General features: G+C 34.4%; 1 protein-coding gene across 3 annotated transcripts in view; it reads right to left on the reverse strand.

Annotated features, from left to right (window-relative positions):
- twz (BTB/POZ domain-containing protein twz) overlaps positions 1-27,168 on the reverse strand; it is an 83,901-nt gene extending 56,733 nt beyond the window's left edge. Inside the window, exon 1 of one of the 3 annotated variants that reach the window (XM_017614971.1) lies at positions 26,976-27,168. In XM_017614971.1, coding sequence (XP_017470460.1) covers positions 26,976-27,025 — 50 coding nt within the window. In that variant the 5' untranslated portion in view covers positions 27,026-27,168. Of the gene's footprint in view, positions 1-3,919; positions 4,300-26,975 lie in introns of those variants that run through there. The other 2 variants (XM_017614973.1, XM_017614972.1) reach the window with 2 other exon arrangements.
- Between the last annotated feature and the right edge of the window lie 365 nt (positions 27,169-27,533).

Here is a 27,533-nt window from a genome sequence, read left to right on the forward strand (position 1 = left end):
TAGGAGTTGAAAATTTATATATTTATACCCGAGCGCACTTGTTGTTTGTAACAGCCANCCGACTCCGAACGGCGATTGTGTTTTTATGAGAAGCTGTTTTTCATGGCAGAAATAGACTCGGAGGTTTTCCATTGCCTTCCGACCTCTGGACCCGTCAGAAAATCGAATCCGCATCACTAGAAAGACTGGAATCAGTATCAGAGCCGTTGCCTATTTCCTCAAAGCATTGGCAAATATTCTGGTCTTGCTCTTCAATAGAAGCTTTCACTAGAATTCGACGTTTTCATATGATTCATTAGGCGTCTCCATGCTGATTTATAATTTCGAATTATTTGGTTCACCATCTTCCCAGTTTTTAGATTTATTGATGTCAGAAAATAAATCGAGTTTTGAAACGTGTGTCACTNACGGTTGTTTGTAACAGCCAAAACGAATCGAGATAGATATAGACAAATGCATACATAAATGCTCAGAATGCATAGAGAAATAGATTAAGCCATGTCTGTTTGTCCGTCCGTCTGTCCGTCTGTCCGTCCGTCCGTCCGTGTACACGATAACTCTAGCAAAAATTGAGATATCTCAACGAAATTTTGTATGTAGGTTTCCGTTAATCCAAGGTAGGTTGGTATTGAAAATGGGCGAAATCGGAGTGTAACCACGCCCACATCCCATATAACGGTAATTTAGAGAAATACAAAATCTTCGATAAATCAGTAAATATTAAAGCTAATTTATTCAAAATTGATGCTTGCAACAATTCTTTACCAAGAAATACGTTTGTGGTAAAATTTTGGAAAATGGGCGTGGCACCGCCCACTTATGATTACATATATGTATATCGGTAACCGTTCTACCAATTTGTACCAAACTCGGTATTGTTATTGTGCTTGCCACATAAAAGCAAACCGTTGAAAATTATTGAAATCGGACTAAAATTACGGCCGCTTTTCATATTACGGTAAATTTCAGAAATGCTTGAAACTGCAATATTTCGATTTCCGACTCCGAACGGCGATTGTATTTTTATGAGAAGCTGTTTTTCATGGCAGAAATAGACTCGGAGGTTTTCCATTGCCTTCCGACCTCTGGACCCGTCAGAAAATCGAATCCGCATCACTAGAAAGACTGGAATCAGTATCAGAGCCGTTGCCTATTTCCTCAAAGCATTGGCAAATATTCTGGTCTTGCTCTTCAATAGAAGCTTTCACTAGAATTCGACGTTTTCATATGATTCATTAGGCGTCTCCATGCTGATTTATAATTTCGAATTATTTGGTTCACCATCTTCCCAGTTTTTAGATTTATTGATGTCAGAAAATAAATCGAGTTTTGAAACGTGTGTCACTAAATATTGCAACAATGAAGCCTTACCGGGCGATTCGGGAAGCGAAACGATATGCTACCGTGCACACTAGTTTGATTTTCATCACATTTAAAAATAAAAAAACGTCAGTCACGCGTTTTTTTCTTTGCGGCATTCATTCTTGATTATCTTTTGTCTTTGACGTTCCTCTATTTACCAAAAATAATCGATAAATCCAGGTTGCAGACGGAGAAGCTGTCTTTTTAATACGGTGTTATATCAAAACTTGGATTTCAGAGGGGAAATTTTGTATTCTTAATTACGTATTGGATAGTTCAGCTCGAAAAAGCAGAAAATCTAGCTAAACAAAAAAAACCTAATACATATAACAATATTGTGAAACTTGTTAAGAAAAGCAGTCTACCAGATATCCGATCGGATATCCGAATCCGGCTCTTACTTTTTACAGGATATCCGGAATCCGGTTATTCGGCAAAATCTCTACCCGGCACATCGCTACTTAAAACCTTTATTTAGGCGAAAAGGTACCGAAGTTATTAATTCTTTCATTGTCACCGAGAAAAAACATAAATCTTTTTAATAACCTTGGGCAGTTTTCAAATAGAATGTTCATATTACAGACAATGGAGATTGGCATCAAGCAGAGCAAATCTGTGAAGTTTCAAAAGTGTGCTACCAAACTAAACCAAAAAAAAAAATGGCACCATGCGGAATATCTGTCGCAATAGATAATTTAATTTAATTTTTTAAATTGTACGATGTTTTTAATGTCAATAACTTTAGATATTTTTAAATATTGAAATCATACGGTGAAAATGCTCTTCAGTCTAAAACGAATTACTCTAGTGATACGAATTTAGTGTATCACCATATGAAAAAAAAAATTACATTGAGTAAAAGATGACTATGATTTGAGAGAAACTAAAACTCCATTTTTACAATTTTTACTGGCAAACTCGAAATTCATTCTAAAATTGTTATATACATGAAGAAGGTAATAAACAAGTGCATAAGGAATACTGTGTAAAAATCTCCTACGCCAATATTTAATTACTTTTGAATAAGATGGCTTTTATATTAAGGCGCGCGAGTAAACATGTTAATAGAGGACTGTGTTTGGTGCTACGGGGCGTATACGTTACATACGCAACTACGGGCTTATGCGCATTAGTGGTTATTTTTACTTCTTTTAGTACCTATATCTTTTTCAAATTTTAATTTAAATACAATTTCAATTATTGAGAGTGGAAATGATAGTTTTCTTTATAGCAAAAATCGAGTCCGATATGTCAAACTTGCTGGAATGAGAGTTAAAATCTTGACATAAACCATGGAATGATTCGTTTAGTTCAAAATTAGTTTTGCATGGCTTCAAAAATAGAGGTCGAAAGTGTCCTGACACTCGAGAGGGAGATACGTAGTGCTTGGCAACTACAGAGCAGATGATTTACCATTTCTTCTTGATATAATGAATAACAGCTACGACAAGAAATGTTGTGTCCCAGTACCAGTCTTGCAGCATGGCTTTCAAGGGCCCAGTACCCTGTGATAAGGACTGCTAGTTGAGACAAATACAACCTGCTCATGATGAACGCAAAAATATGAACTACCAAGTCGGGGATGCTCCATATTTTCGCCCTATTTAAGGAAGTCCAGTTTTTAAAATGAGGCACATATATTTCTACTGCAGACTCGGATTTTGCAGTTAAAAATATGTAAGTTTTGTTTGACACTTCTATGCTCCTCTTTTTCAACCTCTAAAATGGACAAAAATGTTTTGTACTGGAAAACGAAACGAAATTTAAAATCCTAGTCGTGAATTATCTATCTTATGATCGTTTCACCGATGTCCGGTTTCGACCGGAAATGGGTCAAACAGACCGTATGTCCATTATACTACCGGAAAGTCCACGTATCTTTGTCCGCAGAATCCGAATCTTAGGTAAAAGCAAGTATGCCTCATTCAAAAGAATGGACTTCTGGTCAATTTAACCCACTACCGGTTTGAAACAGAATTCGGAATAATTTTTTTGTATTATAATTTGGTTAATCCCAGATTATTAAATTTATAGAAAGTGAACTTTTGTTATGATTTGTGGGGGTATACCGTAGAACTGAGTTCTAGATACAAATGTACCTATTTATTTTATATACTACTAACTATGTGAAAACTTGTAGAATACGTACACGCTCACGAAGTAAATCCTGAACAGCTCTTAACAAGTGCCTAATGTTTAAATATCTCAAATTAAAATAAATTTTATTTGTATAAATTCCAAAAGATGCACATAGCTACATTTGTACCTAGGTTTCTACTGTACCTAGTAGTTTTCAGGTTTCCGCACAAGGGTTAATTAACATATTTTTATGACAATGGTCTAAACATAATTACATGGAAAATGCCACTGAAGATGACACAACACTAAAACCGGTGTGTCTCCAAACCAAACTTGACAAAAGATGACGGAAATTCGTTTCAAAATAAAACGCTTTTGCTAAAAATATATTGAAAATTTGACTATAATATTTATTTATTACGACTCATCATCAATGCTTGAAAATTGCAGTTTCAGCTTTAACATAATTATTACTCACAGAATATTCTTCAGGTTGAGGAAATGCACTTTCACGTATTCAACAGCAACAATTAAAAATTCAAATAACACAAAGGTTCACAGCGATCACTTAACTTTTGAAAGCACAAAATTACTTCTGCGTAATATTTTATCTTAAAAATATTATCTACTTCATCAACTTTAAACGGAACACTTAGTACGCTTTAAATGTGAAATCCGAAAATATATAAAAGTCAGCCTAAAAAAGCTTAATTTTCTCCATTTACTCCCCAACAACCACTTGTGTTTATAATTATTTATTACTTCACTTTATCGTTCAAGTGCAGCAGTAAATTTTACCTGACTTGCATTCGCGCCGAATGTCCGTTTCGAACTGAAGTCACAAATGCACGCGACTTGCCGCCGAGACTACTACCACACACCGTTCGTTTCCGCTGCTGGTACTAATGTCGGCTTTTGATTGCCGTTGTTCTAGCTGGTTTTTGTATTTTATTACTTTTGTTGCTGTCGCTGCCGCTATTGCTGCTGCTGTTGCTGTTGCTGTTGCGCTTGTTAGTAGTGTTGCTCTTACTCCATTGAGCGCCAACAGTGTTTTGGTGGATGTCGCTTCGTTTGTTTGCTATGCTTTTGCCAAAGATGTTCGTTTGTGTCGGTTCGAGGCTCGATTGGTTTTCAATTTGTTCGCTTCTTGGTTCGTGCAACTTGTTCGTTTGTGACACACGCGCTCTATGTTTAGCTCTATGTTTACTACGCCCTCCCTTACGCCCCCTTTATAGCCAACAAAAAGTTGTTTATACTTTGTTGTTGCACTCTTTTGGAGCCTCTCTCTCTCTCTTGCTCTCGCTCGCTTGCACGTTGCCACGCACACACACACACACACCCACACCCACCTTTTTCCTAGACGACCTTGATGTGGCGCAGAATCCTCTGCTTGTTTTGTGCCATTTGTTGCTGTTGTTGTTGTTGTCGTTGCTGCTATCACTATGGCGCGCTTTCGAATGCTGCCGATGCTGTTGTTTATTGCGGTTGTGTTCAGTTGGAAAAGTTGTTGCTATGTTTTTTTTTTCCTTTCCAATGTTTTGGTTTGTTATGGCGGTTTTTTCTCAATGGTCGACAATTTTTTTTTTGTTTTCTCTTCTTTCTCAAACGCTGCCGTCGTTGTTGTTCAAGTTTTTCTGCTTGATTTATCTATTTCCGGCAAAGCAATGTGTGTTAACGGCTCCAATTATATACACACAAATACATCGTATGTAAATAAATATACGTTTGTGTGTGTATGTGTGTGTGTTTAAAAGTGATTATCATTGCTGCCGTTGTTACTCAGCTAATGGATGGGTGTTTGGTATTGTTGTTAGAGTTTTAATTGATTGTTGCTTTGGCTGTTGATGGTTAGTGTATGTACATACATACATACATACATATATGTAGCTTGTTTTAGCATATCTGTAAGTAATTAAAACAAACGCGAGATTAGCAAAATGGCTTGGCCACTTAGCGTGTTACGCTATGGTAATTTTATAAGAATGCAATAGCCGGCGGCCGTTTGTCGTTCTCACTCCACTTGTCGTTAGTCGCCAACTTATGTTTACTGGTTTTTTTGATATTTATGTATGTCGAACAATATTTAAATGCTGGTGGCTTCGATGGCCGAAGTGTGGAGTTCTATAACTGGTTGCGAACCGAGGAATGCCTGGCCTGAGCAAACTCTGGCCAAATGGTCAGATGTCTCATTATCAGGTACTCCCGAGTTACTTGGCTCACTGAGAAAAGCTAGCTCGTTATGTTTAAATAATTAAGTCGAGAACTAGTTGGAAGTAGTTAGCGGGCTGACCACAAGGGCGGCGCGAACAAACACAAAATGTTTGATACGAAAATTGTATAGGTTAGTTAAAAGTAATATCGTATATACTAGTTATATAAAGAGAATTTGCTTTTTTTGTAACAGGTAATTTCTCGAACGACTGGTCCGATTTTCATGAAATTTTATATATAAATAGCTTTCAGCAACCACCATGGCCCAAAAAAGTGTATTTTTTCCGGTAAATGGACCAGGACCCGCTCTATTGGAAAAAAAATCTTATTTATGGTGCGATTTGCTTGAAATTTAGTAAGTAGGTAGCTTATTGATGGGATTAACATATAGGATACTTTTTTCTGATAGGTACACCAGATACCGAGGTATTTTCCCATACTCAGGGAGAAATGTAGGATTTATTGGAAAAGGGGGGGTGGCGCCTTCCAAACATACTGAAACTTTCACTTATCGGTAAATACATATCGTTACCTTAATTCACGGAGGCCCTAACCAACACTTTTTTCGAAACTGCGTTTTTCACATATTTTCGTAGGATGTATTAAAATACACCTTCAATAAAAACTGTAAAGTGTTAGTACCAAAAACAACGGAGAACATGCCACATGCCACATGTTTTTGATACTCACTTTATAATGTTTTTTGCTTCTCTTCACGAATTCACGAAACAATTTTAATACTTTTTTTATGTGTTTCAGCGGGTCCCTGTATTATTTAGGTTCACAACTTGAAGCTCCAGGTGGCGCTGGAGTCGAGTTATTACTAAAAATCGTATTTATTGTCCGATTTGGCTCATATTCGAGAATAGGTTCTATTGCACAAAAAGAGCTGCAAGGTGAAGCTGGAGACGAATTATTGGTAAAATTAGTCAAGTGGATTCACTCGGAGACACCAAGGTTCAAAGTTAAATTACCACCGTTAAATCAACCACCAAAACCATTGCAGTCATTGCTTTACGGCGACTAAACTGAATAAAGACAATTCTTGATAAATGCCTACAAATACAACTGTAAGACATCTAAGGTATTTCGTCTGAAATAAGTCTATGTTTTTTCGATTTTCGTGGACTAATGATACTCCCCCATTTTGAAATTGCCACCAACTGTTCTATATAGATTCAAGGGCGATTCCACATCGAACCAGATCATTGTTGACACAAAAACTTCTTCACGGACATAACTCTTTCATTAGGTTATTTAAGATGGCAATGGAGGATATGCTTTCTGACGACCACAAAATCAAACGTGTACGTAAATTTTTGGTGAAAACATTGGACCAAATGTTTAAATAAAAAATTAATTTTGGGCCGGACGAAGTCCACCGGATCTGCTAGTATTTTAACAAATTAAAAAATTAAGAAGGAAAGACGATTTTATTATTTTTTTTTTGTCGGAATCAGGCACAAAACAACGCCGTCCATTGTACTCATTCGTGTCCCTTTTAATCTGTTTTAAATCTACATGATTTACGAATAAACTCTTAGCAGATTGTTGGGTGCCAAAGAGCTCAGTTGTTCGTCTCTCAATACATCACGGCCAAATGTCTCATACCTAATTCTTGCAAAGGCGGGGCAGCACCAAAAAAAGTGTTCCACCGTCTCATCCTCTTCAAGGTAGAATGGGCAAATGGAGTTATCATGTACGCCTACCACAGTCAGGTGTTTGTGCCACGTGAAGTGACCAGTCAGCTGTCCAATTAGTCAATATTTTGATGTTACTTTTAATTTGCCCAATTATTTTTTTTTTATGATTTTATGATAGGAAATATGTTCCGGCTTTTATCTAAACAACTCGTTGTAAAAATTTGAAAAAATTGATATTCTCACTCTTATTTTCAAATTTTCAAGCTCATTTCGCAGATGGAAGATATTATCGCAGCGAACTAGGATTTATTTTCAAGAATAAGGTATTAAAATAGCACCTTTTAAGACCTATACAATTTTCATATCAAACATTTTGTGTATTTCGACCCGCCCTACTGGCCAATGCCTTAAGTGCAGCTTGACTGCCACTGCAGACACGTAAATTCCTTCTTCCTTACAGCTGTTTTCCCCCATGTACTACATGGCCTTGAGCGCTGCAAATGCATCAGCCTTGAAGACTGAAGCATATGATAAAAGTGAAGGTTATCCCCATTGACTGCGATAAAGAACCCATATCCTGATCCAGAATCAGTTTTGGGACCATCTGTGAAGATTCTATAGTGCGTGAGTGCGGGCTCAGTGCTAGAATTAAACCTTCATTCGGCCTCAGGGAACTCAACATTATAGAATCTGTTCAACAAAGATAATCATTGCTCAGATCTCTGCGGGCAGGCATTTCCGCCCCACCCCACTCAGAGTTCACTTCTTCTTAATCGCGAAACTTCTGATCGGCCGGATATATGTAAATGAGCAGTGGGTATAGATCTCCCAATATTTTTTACCGCTGCGGTTGGCTTATATCACCTACCGCTTCTGCATTACTGCCCTATATGCCACCTGCTTTCGCAGGATTAAAAAATTTGCACTAACTTAAGTCACTCCAAACCTCTTGTGCATCTGGAGACGTTTGTTATTCGTTCAATTTCATCAACTAAAGGTAAAAAGTTTTGCCATTTGAGCAGTCGTCAGCGTATGAGATCAGGGAAATTGGCTCCGGTGGGGCTGAGCGAGCTTCGATATGTTGAAGTTAAACAGTAAGGGGAAGAGAACACCATTTTGTGAAACCTCTTGTCTGATTCTTCTAGTTTTTTAGGGTTTGATCTCTAAAGATTATTGACAACGGTCGACAACGGTCATACAATTCGCCGACCACCGTTTGAGTCCCTGTGAAAAAGAGGAGGAAGCCTCAATGTCTTCCAATAGCGTGGAATGACAAACGGTGTCAAATGCTTTTCACAAATCTAGCGCTACTAGGACAGGGGCGGTTATGGTTTAGGCCACGAGTTATCTGGATGGTGTTTAAATTACGGGAATAGCAGGACCTCAAGTACCTTCGCGTCCGGGGAAAGGAGCATTTTCGGGCGCAATGTGTCTCCTTTGCTGGCAGGTTTACCCGGGACCAAACTCCCTGATTTCCACACATACGGAATGATGAGAGTGGTCACTGAAAGGTTGAGGACCTCTGTGGGTTAGGCTACTCGCGCCGGTCCTAAATATTTCAGCATCAGCATCCGAAATCCGTCGGGTCCAATGGTATTCGGTAATATTTAAACACAATTTGCATACATAGGTACATGTGTGTATCCAAAAATAGAACTCAGTGCTAATTGCAATAAAATTTAAACCATCAGCATTAATTCCTTTCACCGTCAGAATCACCAGCATTTACGTTGTCGCCAACACCATCAAAGGCGTGATGCATGTCACCACCCCTTTTCAAACCGCATATCTTTTACTCTGTGGTTTCATATGTTCAGGTGTGCCACAATATAACTTTACCTTAATATATACGCACGTGTGTATATGGGGTGTTCCATAGCAAAATTGACGGGGTACACAATTCATGTCCTTGATATGTTTCAAATTTTTAGGGTTGACAGATAAACATAAGTAATAAATAAATATGAAATTTGAGCTTGATTAATACATTTTTAAAAACTTTACAGCACCAAAACAAAAACAAATCGGATTAATAGTTTTCCAAATATTTCGAGAACGGGGTGAGGAAAAAATTTGAAAAAAATCACACATACACACATCAAAATTATCTATGAAGGGAGATATTTAAAAAAAAAAAAAGTTTTTCTTGAAAAATTTTTCACATACACTTTTTTTGAAAAAAAAAAATTTTGAAAATATACCATCCCAAAAAAAATTAAGAAAAATATCACTCTGAGTATTGCGCAATATTTAACCATAGTATTATGGGGTGCACTCTACAATAATTTGAGTTATGCATTTTTTTTTTTATTTCACCGAAGTTGAGTAAAATGAATACATTACAAATTTACCAATTTTTTAATTTTTTTGTAGAATTTTTTTTGAGTATGCAGTTTTGCAGCCCATTAAAATCGAAGTTCTTAAGCGATTGCAAAACTGGCGTTAATTTTTTTTTTAATTTTCTTTGAAATCGGTTTTACGCATTTTCTTCCATTAGAAAGAAGAAAGTTCAAAAAGCCTCTCAGCGTAAAAAAATATTAAAAATCAACACAATTTTGCAGTAAAATAAAATTTTAAAATTTATAAATTCGTAATGTACTCAACTTCGGTGTAAAAAAAATTCATAACTCAAATTATTGTTGAATGCACCCCGTAACACTATAGTTAAATATTGCGCAATACTCGGAGCTACCATTATGAGTTTTTTCCAAGTTTTATTTGAGATGGCACATTTTCAAAAATTATTTTTTTTTTTATCAAAAAATTTTTATGATAAAATTTGTTAAAAAACAAATTTAAAAAAATTTTTTTTTTCATATAGAATTTTAATGTGTGTATGTGTGATTTTTTTTAATTTTTGCCTCCCCCAGTTCTCGAGATATTTGGAAAACTATTAATTCGATTTGTTTTGGTTTTTGTGCTTTAAAGTTTTTAAAAATGTATTAATCAAGTTCAAATTTCATATTTATATTTTTATGTTTATATATCAACCCTAAAAATTTGAAACAAATCACACAAATGAAGCGTGAACCCCGTCCATGTTGGTATGGAACGCCCCATATATAAGTATATTTGTACACGTGTATGATTTAATGAGTCTGCAATGTGTGTGGGCTCATCCCCGCTTTTGTATCTGTTCAGCTTCCATTTCACTCTTTTGCAGCCAACACAGTTTCTTGTGTGAGTTTTTCAAACTCGAAGCCTCAGCATAACTTCAGGCGTCGATGTCGCATGTCTCAATGCATTTCTCTTGCCGCCCAGCCGTTTATCTTACCATTGCGCTGGTGCTTTGGGTAGAAGTGCTGCATGTTGCATGTTGCAGCCCCTTGCTGCTGGCGGGCATTAAAACGCGTTGCAGTAGACGCCGGCGCCAACGAAACCTATTGCATAGTCCTATCACCAGCCGATTGCGTCACTCTAATTTATGTAAAAAGCAGCGTTCTCTTATGTCGTCACACCCCTCACTGAGCCGCCTCCTTAGCTTCATTGAGCGCATTTCGCTCATAGCTGCCTTTTACCAAACGCCCTGCCCATCCGGCGCCAACCCTACAACCGATTAAGATGCTACACTAATTACAGCTGATTTGCCTAAAGCATATTTGTTTCGAAATATTGCTTGAGGTTAGTTTATCACAAGTTTTTCTTTGCATTGCCAGCGGCTAAAAAATGTTGCGAGTGCTTTTGTTATTGCTTTTACAGTTGCCGCTGCCGTTGCCGGTGCCGTTAGTGTTGCTGTTGTTTTCACTGTTTCTGCCAAAGCTGTGTGCTTTTACTTCCATTTGTGTTGTTGCTATTTTGTCATTGTTCTGGTTATTTCTATCAATGCTGCAGCAGCTTTCTTGTTGTTATTATAGCTGGCGGTATTGTCGTTTTGTGCAGCTGTAAAATTTGTATCCTCCCTGTCGCGCACCGCCGTTGTCGTTGTCGCTTTTCTAACTATACCTCATATTAAAATTTGTTAGCCGCTAGGCTTTAATTCTATTCTTTATCGTCATCAGCTGCACACACAGACAACGCCAACATTATTATTATCATTTGCACTTTTGTAACAACTAAATACAACAACATATCAACGAACATCATTTAGTTGTACCAACGTCATCAACACAGCAATCATTTTACAAGCGGAGTCTGAAAAGTAACCCGCAGTTAGTGCTCAGCGCTAACAGTGCAAAATCATTCATTATCATCTTGTATAGAACATACGTAGATATGTACACACACATACATACACTGCCGGAAAAAATATTGGGCACAAAAAAATTTTACAATACATATATGCAAATATTTTAATTTAATTTTTTTTTCGCTAATTTTTTATAAACACATATATGATTCATACTACAACGAAAAAAATTCAGAAAAATTTAAAAATTTTATATGCAAATTTTCACCATTTTAATAAGATTTATTGGTTTTTTTTTAGTATACAGTTATGTAGCCCAATAAATTTTATTACAATATAGTGCTATTTTGAAGTACGCACGAATTACCGTTTATTTTTGGCAATTTTTTTTTGAAGTTTCTTCCCTACAAAAAAAGATTCAAAAATACATTGTATGGAAAAAATGCTAAGCACCTTCAACACAAAAAAAAATCTTAAAATTCTGCGCACATTAAACTTTTCTTATACTAGACTTTAATGGGCTACAAAACTGCATTTTCAAAAAAATTCCTAAAAATACCATTAAGTCGAAAATTTACATAAAAATTTATTGAATTTCCCCGTGTTTTGCACAAAGTTACAAATTTTATTCTTATGTTTTTTGCTGTATTTAGAATGAACCATATTTTTTTCAGCTAAAATTGTGTACGAGTTTAAATTTGTGTGAAATTGAGTAAAAATTCTGAAGTTTTATAACGTTTAAGTGATTTATACGTCAAAAAATTTTTTGATTAGTAGATAAAGCAACAATATATTTTGCTTACTTTTCAGCCTTTCACAACGATTGTAAACAAATGTCTTCGGAATTGTTTTTCAATTCTAAATTTGTTGTAAAATTTCTAATTGAAATTGAGAATCGAAATTGCCGAATTTAAAACTTGTGAAAACGTACTTTTATAGTGAAATTGTTATTTTCTAAATTTGAAGAAAATTTTTTTTCTGCGTTCGCTGGCGACAATAAATTAGATTTGTATAGTATTGTTTCTTTTGTTTAATACAAAAAAATTCCACAAACAAACAATATTCGATGTAAATAATGTAGTTTAAATTAAATAATTAAAGTAAATTCGTTTTTGTTTCAAAATATTATGCACACCTTTTTGTGTGGTTAAATTCTTTCACTTTTCCTCTTGCTCCCAAAAGCTATACCGGTGGGTGAGAGCGTCAAATTAAAAAAAAAAATCTACTTACAAAACCTTTAATAATTGAATCATGACTTCTCTCTAGACCCATAAAATTTGTGTTGATAAGTTTCGATCTTAAAATTTTAGCAAAATTCATTGCCCTTGCACTTAAATTCATTGGGTCATAAAGTTGCAAATTCAAAATCTTTCAAGAAATCTTAATAAAAGGTTCAAAATTGCGATGAAGTTTGCAGAATTTTTCTTATTATTAAAAAAAGTTCGAAATTTCGGTTTATAAAAAATAACTCGTCAATATTTATGTGTTTGAATTATTATTTCGTAAATAAAAAAAAAAAATAAAGTAAAAGGCTTTAAGAGTTTTCATTTTTAAATTTCTTTGTACATACATACGTATATGTATATGTGCATATGAATTTTTTATATGGACGCTTTTCATTCATGTAAATACATCCGCATATGTACATAAATGTTCATAAGAACAGGCTTAAGTTGTCATGACATCCCAGCCACTATTGTTCTACAATATGTCACTGTCGTTATTGTCCGCTGATATGTTTGCAATTATTGCGGTTGTTTTGGCTATCGGCCGCATTTCAGCGCTATAGTCAACATATCTACCATTTAAGTTAAACTACATTCATATAAACGCACGCGCATACCCAATAAACATTTGGGTTGGCGATCAAGTGGAGAGCCAATACAAATTCCAAGGTCCAAAGTTGATTTTCAAGTGTACCTCAATTGGATAACAAACCTATTCTCTAACAAAAGACCAAATTTTTTATATGCAAAATTTGAGTTCAAACTTGCTTCAGCTTTTAGTCAAACATTGGAAAAAATGTTGCATAAAAATGATATAGATCCACTTGAGAACTTAAAATTTCTTAAAGATTGGAAAAAAAATTGGAAAAACATTTGCTTTGCGCATATCGATGGCTGAGTGGAAGATCGACCTATCTCGGCAGCCAGTTCGAAAACGCTCTATCTCAAAAAACTTTTCAAGAACGCACTATTTCAAAATTCGTTTCAAACACGCCCTATCTCAGCTGCCGATTCAAAAACGCCCTATATCAGCATATTTTCAATACATTTTAAAGTGAGATAGGGCGTTTTTGAACCGAATTTTGAGATAAGGTGTTTTTCAATTAAATTCTGAAATAGGGCGTTCTTGAAAAGTTTTTTGAGATAGAGCGTTTTCGAACTGGCTGCCGAGATAGGTCGATCTTCCACTCAGCCATCGATATTGGGTATCTATATCCATACATACATATGTACAATGTACCAACATATGTATGCATATTTGAAAATACAAATGCAGAAGTTTCTATATGTACATTTATATACATAAGCGCCATTTTAACGATGTTTAGTTATATAAATCATTTGTAATACTAAATTGCGATTGTTGTTATAAATTTTTTGATATCTTCTTTAGTTTCCGAGTTAAAGCTCAGTTAGTCTAGACTTAATTTCCGTAACTTAACTTAATTTAATATTTTGGCTAACCTGTTATATGAGAAACTGTGTTGGCGGTTAGTTAAAACTTAACTTACCGTAAGAAACTTAAGAACCTGTAGATTTTAGGTTCTCAAGTTACGGCCTTACGGAAATTGAGAGCGGTGAGAGAATCAGGCTTGCCAGACTCTCGTTTTTGTATTTCTTAAAAATAAATGAAAGCAAACATTTTTGTTTGCATAAATTTTTTTGATATGGCATTTTAGCCAGCGAACTGTTAAACAGCTGAAAAAAGAAATACAAAAACAAAATATTTCCGCTCTTGGCTTAAGTTGACGTGTTGAATAACCATTGATGATTTCTTACGGTAAGTTAACTTAAGTTAAGTCTGGACTAACTGAGCTTTTAGTTTATTACATTAATTGAGCAATTCTTCTGGATTCTGGATATACATATATACATATATCCATATGGTTCTCGGAAACGTCTCTAATGATTTTGAGAAATCTTGTACACAGATAATGTTTTGGATTTCAAGGTTATCTTAATAGGCATTATCTCGGTATAAGGTTGCCACCTATTCGAAATTAGTTACAAGTTAATAAAACATGATAATATTGGTATCAAATGGAAGGTAGGTAGTTTTGAAGATCCCTTATTAAAAAATACTTTTAGTAGGATTACCACCTAGTCTGAATCGCATATTTGTTTAATTTTTTGTTTAAAAAAAAAATAGAATGTTACTATTCATGGGTAACAAGAGAAGGTTCTTAAATAGTGCTTTCCCTGTATACAAAATGTTGTCCCTTCGGATGTAAGGCTGCCACTTATTATCGATTCTTCACAGTTTATCTAAAGCATAGCAATATGAACATCAAATGAAAAGTATTGTTGAGAACTTTGGTCAGAAAATATTTTCGATCCGGTTTGCCACGCTTCTATGTAATATAATTTTGCATTTTGTTAATTTTGATCAGCATTTTTTGTTAGTATACACAGTATGTATATGCTCTAGGTATGTACTATTAAATCCGGCGTATTTCGGAATGGGGTTGCCACCTAAATTTAGAGTAAGAAATTTACTTACTAAATATCGAAATCCATTTTTTTTTTCATTTCCAAAATATTTTTTTAAAGCTATCCAATTGACCAGTATTTGATATACAAACCGTGAAATTTTAAAAAGTGTATGCACTCCGGGCAAGGTCGGCCAACCTGGTACTTAAGTAAAATTGTAACAGTAATTTTTTTAATTTTTCAAGATCTTTCAATGGCGTAATTGATTTTTGGATATCTCCTTTAGTTTCCGAGATAATAATTAAAAAATATCGTTTCTTTGGTACAAACTTTTATCATATTTTATGGTATGTCATATAAAGTGGCTGCAAAACTGCAGAAAAATGTAGCATAAAGTAAAAATTTATTAAATAAAATACTTCATAAACTCAAAAATAATTAGCAATAAACAATAAAAATAAAATAATTTCGTGTACTAGTAACATTTTCTGATACATTGGAAAAAAAGCTATTGTCGCGTTTTTGAGAAATTGTAACCAAACTTCAATCGCGAAAGTAACATGAGACAATCTTTTACCCAGGCGACAATATATAATATACTTTATACGCATACACATATTTTTCCCATTGTTACTTTCGAACTCTGCAATTGTTTTTGTTATTGTGTTATTTTAGCTGTTGGTGCTATCGCCATTGATGCGCCAGCCCTGCAGTGTGTTGGATATTTTAATTGCGCCCAGCACAAACTCACACAAACACATACAAATATACATACATACGTACGTCCATATGTTTACAGTGGTCACATAATGTAGAGGACATTTTGAGCCTGCAGTGCCAATTCTCCCATTCTGTCAACGCATTCACAATTATGGTACATATGAGCGCACAACTAAAGAATTTATACATATAAATACATACGTACATATGTAGATACATATGTATGTGTTAAAACTTCGCAATTGTTATTATTCTCTGACATTGCTCGCAAATTTTGACATTTTGATTTTACAAATTACAGGCTTTTTGGTCGATTTTTCGCCAGCGGCGTTAAACCATTTCCACTACACCAACAACGAGTAGCAGCGTTTGGGGTCCAGCATGTGAAGAGGCATTGTGTCCGTGGCTACCCATACACATACAAACGTACATATGTTTATACATACATATATGAACGTTTGTTTGCATTTGCATACCTATGCAGCTATATATGTAAGTAATTATTGCCTTTGGTCCTTACAATATTGGCATGATGACGTTTGCAAAAATTCACTGTCGTACGATTACATATGTATGTACGTACATGTGTGCATATGTATTTGGCATGAAAAACAAAAATTTGCTAAACAATATTATTGGAATTTTTTAGGCGCTTGTAAGGCTGGAGGGCTTCTTTCGTTGTACTTAATCAGAATTAAAAATATATGCTTTTGTATATGTACGAGTATATACGTACGTATGTACATATCGTGGCTTTTTTGTTAAAAGTACGAAAGTGGCAAGTGCCCATAAAATATTTTTGACATTTTCGGTGGTGCAAATAATTTTCATTGAAAGAACATGAAAACCTCGTCAGAATGGGTACTTTGCGTACGTTCTGCTCAAGGATAAAACTGACAGTTAAGTAACTATACTGTGTATACTGGCAAAACTTAGCTAAATCCTAATATTTTAGTTTTCCAAAATTTCGTGGCGTCTTCGCGCAAAAAAAGCAGCTTATTCTTAAGTTATATAATTCATTACTATCATATGTAAAAAACAAAAAAAGTAATAATATAGGCGAAGGTAGAATGAGAATATTTTCAATTATACAAAATTATAGCGATTTTAGAAATTTTTATATTTTCCAAAATTGTGAGATTTTTTTTTTTGTTCTGAAATCCATCCTAAAATGTCACAAATTGGCGAAAAAAAATCTTTTGCTCGTGGTATTTTTGTATAAATCCTTGAAAATTCTTCGATTTCTAAAATATAATAACATTTTTGAAAAATTCTAAACATTTTCCACTTTTTTGAACATTTATTTTTAAATATTTTTAGCTATTGGCTACTACTTTAGCAAGAAACGCTTTCACAGTTATTAGGCTGGTCGAATAAGTTGGTAGCCGTTGCTGTAACAAAAAGATGTTTATTTGAAGTTTGCGTAAAAACTTGCCACAAAACGCTAAGGGGTTTATACTTTCACATTAAAGACATAAGGGTATGTAAATACATACATATAAGTATATACTACATACATAGATATGTTCATATGTAATCATTGACTTTTACCTTTGTATGTAATTATTTAAATATCACACAATATGCCCCCTGGTCACCCTACATATCAGTTTTAAATATTTGCACGCCCTGTTCATGTGTATATAGAAATATGAATGTACATTAGGCTGGTCCAAAGTTGCATGTGAAAAAGTAAAGTCGGAAATTTTATGCTCACACCCACTAAGATTGTTCTATAATGAAAGAAATGTACCCCTATTTTTTATTTGGAAATCAAATTTTGAATAAAAAATCTTTAGTATTAAAAAACGATCAAATGAAAAATTTAGCATTGTTATTGGAATTCTCCTGAAGAGGACTAGAGTTTTCCGATCGAAAAACATTGATTTTCAAGAATTCCATACCATTTCTACGAAAATTGTTTTTTTCCCATATAAAATACATGGAAATTTTGGAGCACTCCGAGCGACCTCTAAATATTATTTGATTTAAAAATAAAAAATGTGTGTATTTTTTCGATAAAGAACAATCCTAGGGGGTGAGAGCATTAAAATTCCGACTTCACTTATTTTGGACCACCCTAATGTACATATGTATATAAAAATGCATAACAAAACTTTCAAAATTGTATTTAAAAAAGTATCCAAACAAATATGTAACTACGAAACAATTACAAAAACTTTTTTGACTTTAATTGTATGACAGTTACACAAACAATCGCTCTTACATACATATGCATGTACGTACATATATACAAACAAACTTTCACGTATGTACATACATTTGCATATTTATGTAAGTTATATGTAGTATACTACCTTAGATGGCAACCTACCATTTAATGTCACACGTATGCTGCACACTGGTCGAAATTGCCTTAATTGTGGCTTGAATGGAGCCGCTACTGCATATGCTTTATAAACACATACATTTACACTATATTTAACAAGGTGTCAGAAAACGTGATTTTGCAAACATTTTAATATTTTAGAGGTTTTCGGTAGAATACCCATCCAGTAAAAATGTTTTTAGGAATTTTTCGAGTTTTTTTTCTGACAAATGTCCAGATTTTGGTCCACAGAAATCTGGTCACCGTAGGTACACCGTATATGTTTGAGCACTACCATATATGGCAACGTTGATCTGGACTAGCGGTTGAGCTGATCAAAATTATATCTTGACAGATGGCCGCAATGTGGATTAACGAGCCGCGAGGTCGAAGGTTCGAGTCTCAATGCCAGTGGAATTTTCATAATAAATTTTTTTAATTCATTCAATTACTACTTTATTTAGTTTTTATTATAATTATAGTATAGATGGTACAAACGTCTACTTGTAGGTAAATTGGCATTCTAGCCTACTTTGATCAGATGTTTGTAAGTTCTAGTAAAATAAGAGATAGGCTCTTAAAAATTTGTATTATACCAAAAATCGGCTGTTTCAACCAGTGTGCACTGATTGATCTGTTTGTTTGTATGGGAAAATATGGTTTTTACATATATATATATACTTATATTTAAATGTCCATATTTACATACATATCTATATGTACATACATACATACGTATGTATTCTTATATATGTATTTGTTCATATTTTACAATAATAATCTGAGAGCGCATTTTGTATGGAAATGCAGGAATGCGCCTTCGGGCCGAATTGATAATCATATTTTGTTCAAGTCACGAAGGTTTACACAGTTTTATGTTGCTTTGACGTTTTTATGCTCTGTGGCAATATTTGCAGTGGTGTTGCTGTTGCTGTTGTTGTTGTTGCTGCCTTTGCATACGCTGTTGCAGCCAATTCGTGTGCATCGCATTCATTGGCATTGCCCACATGGACAACCTTCGTTTTTGGTCGAACTCCTGCAGTCAGCGCTTTGTTGTTGCAATTTGTTTGGGGTCAAAAATGTTTAAACACATCTCAGAAACCTGTCAATGCGTGACATTTCACATTTACCTCATAAACTAAATGCAACGTTCCCTCCTCCCGTTTTTTGTTATTATTGCATACTTTTTGTTGTTTGCTTTTATTTTTTATTTTTTGTTTTTATATTAACCGTTCCTGCTGCAGGCGTTTAATAAATATCTATACACATAAGCAACCATTGCATGCATGTCTCCTTGTCCACTTTTGTATGTGTGTGTGTGAATTAATTTTTAATGTATTAAATAGCCCTGCGGTTGGCTTTTCGAAAACTGACAGCTTGATATTCTCTGTTGTTGCAAGCACACCTCTTGCCCTGCTTCTTCTGCCTAAAGACCCTACCCGTTTCCTATATTCACCTCCTCTTCGTTTTCTACACTTTGTCTCAATATAAAAGGAATGAAATGTGCAGAAAAAATCTAGTAAATAAATGCTTCCTGCGGACATTAGCACCAGTTTCACCAGAGGTAGTTAATATTGGAGCACATTATTGTTGTCATTGCTTGTGTTGTACGCTTTCGCTCTTCTTGCCAAGGTAAGATATCTCGCAAAGGACCTTAAAGCAAAGATAACGTTAGGATTGTGTGGCGGTATCGTTTATTATTATTACAACCACGGCAACAGCAACAACAACAACAACAACATCACTCTCATCAACTACCACAGAAAAAAATCATAAATTAAGTCAATTCGAAAATGCCTTGAAGCACACAACTCCGCTTTTTCATTTCCTTTTTTTTAGGCTCAAGTGTATCTCTTTGGGTCTGTCCATCTTTCCAATTTTATTCCACATTCTCTATGTCACTGCGCGAATGATGCGTCAGATATTTTTGCCCTTGCGTGCAAACGTCACTTAACCATTATCATCATCACCGTTTTCGTTGTACATACTTGTATGCCTTAGCCGCTAGGCTCCTCCACTGCCAGTGTCACTGGCTGCATTGTCATCGTCATCGTCATCGTCATCAAATGCACATTTACCTCCTTGATTAATCACAATTTTCGTCCGCACCTTTAATTTTTCAGAAACTTAAAAACAGTAATTTTCGATATATGGCGACGACAACCAGTTTGCATCACATACAGCTTTAATGCTTATAACTGACGGAAGGTATTTAAGATTTTTTATAAGTTAAAGACCTCAGCGTCGCATAGAAATTGGTGAGGGAACAAGAAGAGCGGACCAAGTTTTGAAGTTCACATATCGTTAACTTAATTGACAAAGGCCCCAATCAACACTTTTTTCGAAACTGCTTTTTTCACAGATTTTGGTAGAGTGTATTAAGATACACCTTTAATAAAAATTGTGAAGTTTTAATTTTGAGATTTTCAGCCCCAGTTTTTATTACAACGCTTTTGTCAACTTGCAATGTTGTGTGTCCAGAAACTTTCAATGTTGTGCATCCAGAAACTTTCAATGTTGTGTGTCCGACACCATAAAACCTTTGCTTTGAAAAGTTCCTATAAAAAAGCATAGTGCATAGGGCGACATCTGTAGTGAATAGGGCGAGGTAGATGACATCTAGATGTCGCCCTATGTACTACGTTTGCTACAGCGGAAATAGACGACACGCCATTTCTTTAAATAAAATTAATTGGTGCTCGTTTGTATGTACATACATATGTAAATGCATGTGTGTGCACCTTTCTATTAATATCGTTGAATTATTTTAATATCTATTGCAAAATTTTATTCAGACAGGACTAAAAAGTAGAAAATAAATAATATAAAAAAAACTTTTTAATATACAACGCTTTTATAAATGGACTAAAAAGTAGAAAATAATACTTCTCAGTCCCATAGAATTTGTTTTGATAACTTTTGATTTTGAAATTTTAGCAAAAGTCATTATAAACAATCTATGAAATTGAAAATGAAAAACGTGGAGCGCATGCGATACAAAGCATTCGATTTAATTGACAATAGTCAAACTACATAACGTAGACCTAAAATTTCTACAGCGAAAGTAGAACTTTGAAATCGATTTTAAGCGGTCGTTATTCATATACCCACATACATACATACATATATTACTTTTCATATCAATTCAAGTGTATTACATGCGCCCCACGCTTTTCATTTTCAATTTCATAGATTGTTTATAATGACTTTTGCTAAAATTTCAAAATCAAAAGTTATCAAAACAAATTCTATGGGACTGAGAAGTATTATTTTCTACTTTTTAGTCCATTTATAAAAGCGTTGTATATTAAAAAGTTTTTTTTTATATTATTTATTTATTACTCAACTAGGCCCACAATATGCGCAATGTGACATTCCAAGTTAATTTTCACTGGTACGCAGTGTGATTAAAAGTAATCGATAGCGTGAATCACGGAAATGTTTGTGTAAAAATAAAATTTTTGCAAAAATAATTTTAATTATTTATTAGACTTAGGCGTTGTTGTGTTTGTATGAAGAGGAGAGAGTACTTACCATAAGAGCGTAAAATTTCACAACGCCGTTGCACAGTGCTTCCCTTCCATATAAAATCTGGGCAAAAATAGAATTATATTGAGGACGCTAAATTCAAAAATGCAATTGTTTTTTTGTTTTATAACTTTCATACTTCCACTGTAAATTCAGTTTGAAGTTGAAAATTTGTGTTCTTCTGGCACTTCCATTGGTATGTACATATAGTTCGTTCTATTTTAAAAAATTAGTTTAAATTTGTTTTTACAAACAGGTGGCAAGACTCTTCGTAATATTTGCAAGCTAAAGCCTTCTTAAACCTCTTTCGTCTGACTCTCATATGGTGATACCTATCTATTTAAATAACGTAATTCCTTTAATTCCAATGGAACTTGATTTTTTTAGCTGCTGGCAACCCTATACCCGTTGCATACACATTTATATTGATACCCATAGCTTAATAATTCATTTAACTTATTAAAAAATTTTCATTTAATTTTTTAACAGGTGGCAACTATTAATAAAATATATATAAACCTCTATTGTCTACAGGTCAAGCTTTTTAATCTGACACTTCATTTTGGAAAATAGAACGAAACGTGCAGATCTGATGGCACTGACAAAAAATTAAACCAATAATTTTATGCATTAACAAAAAACGCATTACTCCAAAAAGTGCAAAAAATGAGCAGGTTTTTATATCTTCATTCGGAAGCTGTAAAAGCTGTACTATTTAATAAAATAGTAAAAAATAACATGTTTTTACATATATTTTTTATTCATTCCATTAAAGTTTACCATTTTTTGAAATTTCGATTAAAAAAAATGTTTTTCCTGGAATACCGCAGGGACACCTTGTGTTTAATTTTATTCCAGAATTTTTCGTCCTATAGCTCTCTACTATCTACATATGTGGAAATAAAAAACGTGAAACCAACATTTTATTTCAAAGAATGTAATTTTGACATTTGTTTCGGTGAAAGCTTACGAATGGCTATGCTCTTAATTCTTTACAAAAATATCAAGCGCTTTCACATTGCAGACAACAAATTTTTCGATTTTTCCCCACTTAGGCGGCACTTTGCGTCGCCGCACTTTTGTGCAAGCACGCTAATCACATCCACGCTCAAGTGGATTTTTTGCGGCTGCAGTGTTCATTTTAATCACTATTTTTTAGTTAAATTTTTTTTTTTCGATTTCCGTCCGTGTACATCGTTTTCTGAGTGTGTATTTTGTGACTTTTTTTTTGCATGCACAGATTCTTCTGCAAATGTGTTTTCGTATGTACCCGGCAAAAAACACGACTACCACAAAAATTAAACTGGAATGGAATTAAGCGATGGGAAATCAAAATCAATTACAACAACGATAACAAAATCGATAAAAAAATATCGATAGCAAAAAATATAAAATATCGATAAGTTCCGAGAATTCCGAAAATCTCTAGAATCCCGAAATAGTCCCCAGAATGAGTCTCCTCCTTTTGTATATATCCTTTTCTCTATAATTACCTTTACTTTAATCTTTCTTCCTCTACCTTCATCTTTCCTTTTATCGGTATCCTCATCCTCATATTTTTCTTTATATTTATCTTTGTTTTTACCTTTATGTTTATCATATTCTTCATCTACATATTCCCCTTCACCTTTGCCTTTTATAAATATTGCGCCATCTGTTACTTAAAAGTCGAAATGCCTACACACACATTCTTTTGTCTCCTTCCCTCACTTCCAGCGCATGCACGTGTTTACAAAATGATGACGAAGTGATTTTATATTGAAAATTATTTATGTCCATATATTTGAGTCAAATAAACATAATTAGAAGATATCAACCAATACTTCCCATACACCGAATGAAAGGGAAAGTCTTGCGGTTTTCGAGCATTTTTGAAGTAGAAAAAATTTGCTAATTTTTTCAAAAAAAATTTGCATTAAAATGCTCAATATTTGTTTATATATAAAATTCGCACACGATAAAATTTCTATTGCTCCAAAGAACCTATATGTATATCGAAAATGAAAGTTTAACCTCCAAATCGTAAGTTGCTAGAGCACTTTAAAGGCTCAAAATTGACTCCAAAATAAGCCAATATTTACCGTTATTTCTAGGACAGACAACGAATCGGTTACTTGCAGAAATATATCTGTCGACAGGTTTGGAATTTTTTCTTTGCAACGCCACCCTTTTCTTTGAAATCACTTCATTAGTTCTCGTGCAATAAGCGTTTTCGTAAAGCTCTAAAAATTACAACTACAACATTTGAGCATAGCCTCCATATCGAAACGTAAGACGCATTCTACGTCGAAACTGATTACCGACTTGTTTCTGGGTAACCGCTTAGAGACACATACACACATATGTATATTCTACATTACTCGTTTTTGTTTCGTTTCTTCTTTTTCGCGCCTCTGCTTAACAACTCCACCTTTGTGTGCCGCTGATTTAAGCGACTGCTTCAATGGTTGCGTGCTTGGCAAAGTGTTTTTGTTTTTTTTTTGTTACTTTGGACTAATCGCCGTCGGCGCTTTAACTTTGGTAACACCGGTTTGCCTGCCAGCCATAAAATGCGACTTTAAAATTTTGCTTTAGCACAAAATTGATGCTTATTTAGCCGCGTCTATATCTGCCTTTTTGCTCCCGCCACCACTGCCCCCCGCTGCCAGCTGTTGCCATCATTGCCGCCGGCAATGGTGTGGCTGCAGCTGCTGCCACCGCTGTCATAAATGTTGCTTTGGCTGCTACTTTTTTTCACTCAACGCCAACGCTGCAGTCGTCGTTCGTTGCGGTCGTCATCATTGTATTTCTGCTGATTTTATATTTGATTTGAAATTAACGCCTCCAGCTAATTTGTAGAATTTACCTGTTCAAGCTTAAATGCACACACACTGCGTTTTCTCATTGTCGAATTGAAATTTTGTTTGAGGCTTTATTGTCGTTTGGTAGTTTAATAAATATACATACATACATACGTATTTAGTACGTACACATATCGAGAAACATATGTAGAAACACGCCCAGTCGTGTATACATACATATATACAATTACTAATATCTATTTTAGTTATTTAGTTTGCTTCAAAACTAATGTTGTTTTCAAATGTTCTCGAGGCGTTAAAATTAATTCCGAATTCGCGTGCAACAATTGCGAAATGTTAAATTATTGAACTGTGATATTAAATTGTGATCAAAATTAATGCCTTACACTCGAACAAGCAAGGAGGAAGAAATGCCTGGAAGCTCGATTTCGATAGTTAAATATATCTAATAGATCAAGTGCATATTTTCATGAACGAAAATTGCAAAAAAAAAATTTTGCATTTTTAACAAAGTGGCAACCATGACTGTGTTGGAGTGTCGATATATGATCTATTGCATAACATTTGTATGTTAAGATATTTTTTCAGTAATATTCGCGTATGTCCGAAAACAATCTAATATAAATTGCCTGTTTGTATGGGAAAGCTCTACACTCGGAATAAAGCCAGCTAAATGTATTTTACCCAACACATGATTTGGTAACTATGACAAAATAGAGTAATTATTACCAAATAATATGTTGACAGAAACATATTTAGTTGACTTAAAGCATAAACAGACGGCTGCGTTGATCCGGATCAACTCGGGAATTAACTGCAGTGATCCGGATTAAGTCCGAGTTAATCCGAATCAACGCTACTCTCTGTTTAAGTTTTTAACTTCACTATTTTCTCAGTGCAGTCTAGTCTATGGTGAATCTTAGTATGGAAAATTTCAGCGAAATTAATGATAATTAAAAACAAAAAACGCTATTAAAATATTGTTGATTAAAACAACAAAAGTTGTAATGTTATATTCATTTCAAGAAAAGCTTATTGGGTTATATTAAAATAGTTTGAACCGGACTCGTACGAATATCAGTTTTATAAATTTAAATTTTCACCACTTTTGTAGAGAAAAGTTGGTGCTGAGGCTATCTTAAGTATAATTTTAGCATGCCGCTTCACGCCCGAGAAACCACCTTTTCAGAGGCCTAGAACCCGAGATTGATAAATAGTATCAGTACCTCAAATCAATTTATGCGCTAATTTTATTCACAGCTCCGATGAAAAATTCATCCGGAAAAATACTTATTTAGTCTGGCGATGAAAATATAAGTATTTTTTTGTGAAATGCTCGTAATGCGCCTAAAGCTTTGATGCGGAATGTAAGCAGTGTTTCGTCGCTATTACAGGAACTCTTTAAATCAAGTTTTTGCATTATAATTTTAGGCGTAGAAATTAAAGCAATATTCTTCACATGAGTTCTGTGCAGATTTACAGGATTTAGTCAGAAATTGTCGGATTCGGTGAGAAAGATGTTGCAGAAGATACTTTAGGGGTCTTCCCTTAAACTCGTTAAAGCCTCGTAAACCTCGTAAAGTTCGTAAATTTACGAAACTTCAGTGTAGCCGAGTGGCCGATATTTTTATTCTAAAATGTATGATTAAATAATGAAAAAATTATACGCGAATAAAATGAATAAATTTTATCCACCAGTTAGTATATATATAACATCCAAGAAAACCGATAAAAATATCGATAACAAAATCGATGACAACTTTGGTTTGGATTGGTAGCAAAATCGATTACAAAACCTATAAAAAATAGAAAATCGATAAAAATATAAATAACAAAATCGAGAGAAATATCGATGACAAAATCGATAAAAATATCGATAGAAAATGATAAATAATCGATTACAATCGATTAGAAAATCGCTAAAAATATCGATATCAAAATCGATAAAAATATCGATAACAAAATCGATAAATAATCGATAAACAATCTATAACAAAATCGATGACAAAATCGATAACAAAATCGAAAAACAATCGATAACAAAATCGATAAACAATCGATAACAGAATCTTTTTCGTTTTTTCGTTGATGTACAAATTCTGAATGAGTAAAATTTCAGCAACAGACATCTTATTTGTGATTAGTTAAGCTTTTAGTTACGTTCAATATGGCATCGCATTAAATTTTTGACTAATGTGAACTAAATTTTTTTAAGAGATTTAACTTTTCTCACAGGAGTACGAAAACTTCGTCGAAACAAATTCATGCGCTTATTTCGGAATGTTTGTGTGCTTGTGCAGCACACGTGACCATGCTGCAACAAGTTGCCACTTCCACCAGTTCCAGTTCATTTTATGTTTGGATTTACTCACAGTATTTTTGAACTCAAATATTTAAGAAGTATGTAATGTTCTGAGATATGGTGAGGTGTGCATATACAAAAATTGTTAATTGTGTCGTCATACGCAAATTTTAAATTTGTCTATCTTGCTAATAAATTAACGAATGCAGTTAACTTACATAACCAATTTCCGCGTATTGTGACAAATCTTGCTATGAATCACTTTCATCAACCGTAAATATTGTCAGTATGTTACAACTTTGACGTCTTTTTGATTGTTTCTTAAGTCAACACTGATGTATTTACTTGTAAGTACCTATCTGTGTACTTTTTTCCGTTCAAATCCACCAACACCAAGCACTATAAAAAATCAGCAAAGACTGAGCGACGCAGCATACAACCAAACAACCAACTGCAACCCAGCAATCGATCCTACATACGACTATTAACTTATGTACGTCAAACCGGTTCCAAGCCAACCAGCGAGCGTCGAATCAAAGGAAATGAAACGTAGCGTACTGGTGTTGGTGAATGGCGAGCCAGTAATCGCTTCCGGCAATTAGTTGGTTCAGACAAGTCCACACTGTTTGTGCGTTGGTGTGCTGCGTTCGCACTTAACATTTATGTATGTACATATGTATGCGTATTCGTTTGCCTTTGCGTGTATTGTAGATATTAGAAAAAGAATCCTCGCCTTAGGCGCTCTGCATTGCCGCTAGCTATGCGCTGAATGGAAT

The sequence above is a fragment of the Rhagoletis zephyria genome, unplaced genomic scaffold (assembly GCF_001687245.7).
Source record: "Rhagoletis zephyria isolate East Lansing unplaced genomic scaffold, Rhagoletis_zephyria_1.1 Rzeph_scaffold_00937, whole genome shotgun sequence".
NCBI classification, from domain to species: Eukaryota; Metazoa; Arthropoda; class Insecta; order Diptera; family Tephritidae; genus Rhagoletis; species Rhagoletis zephyria.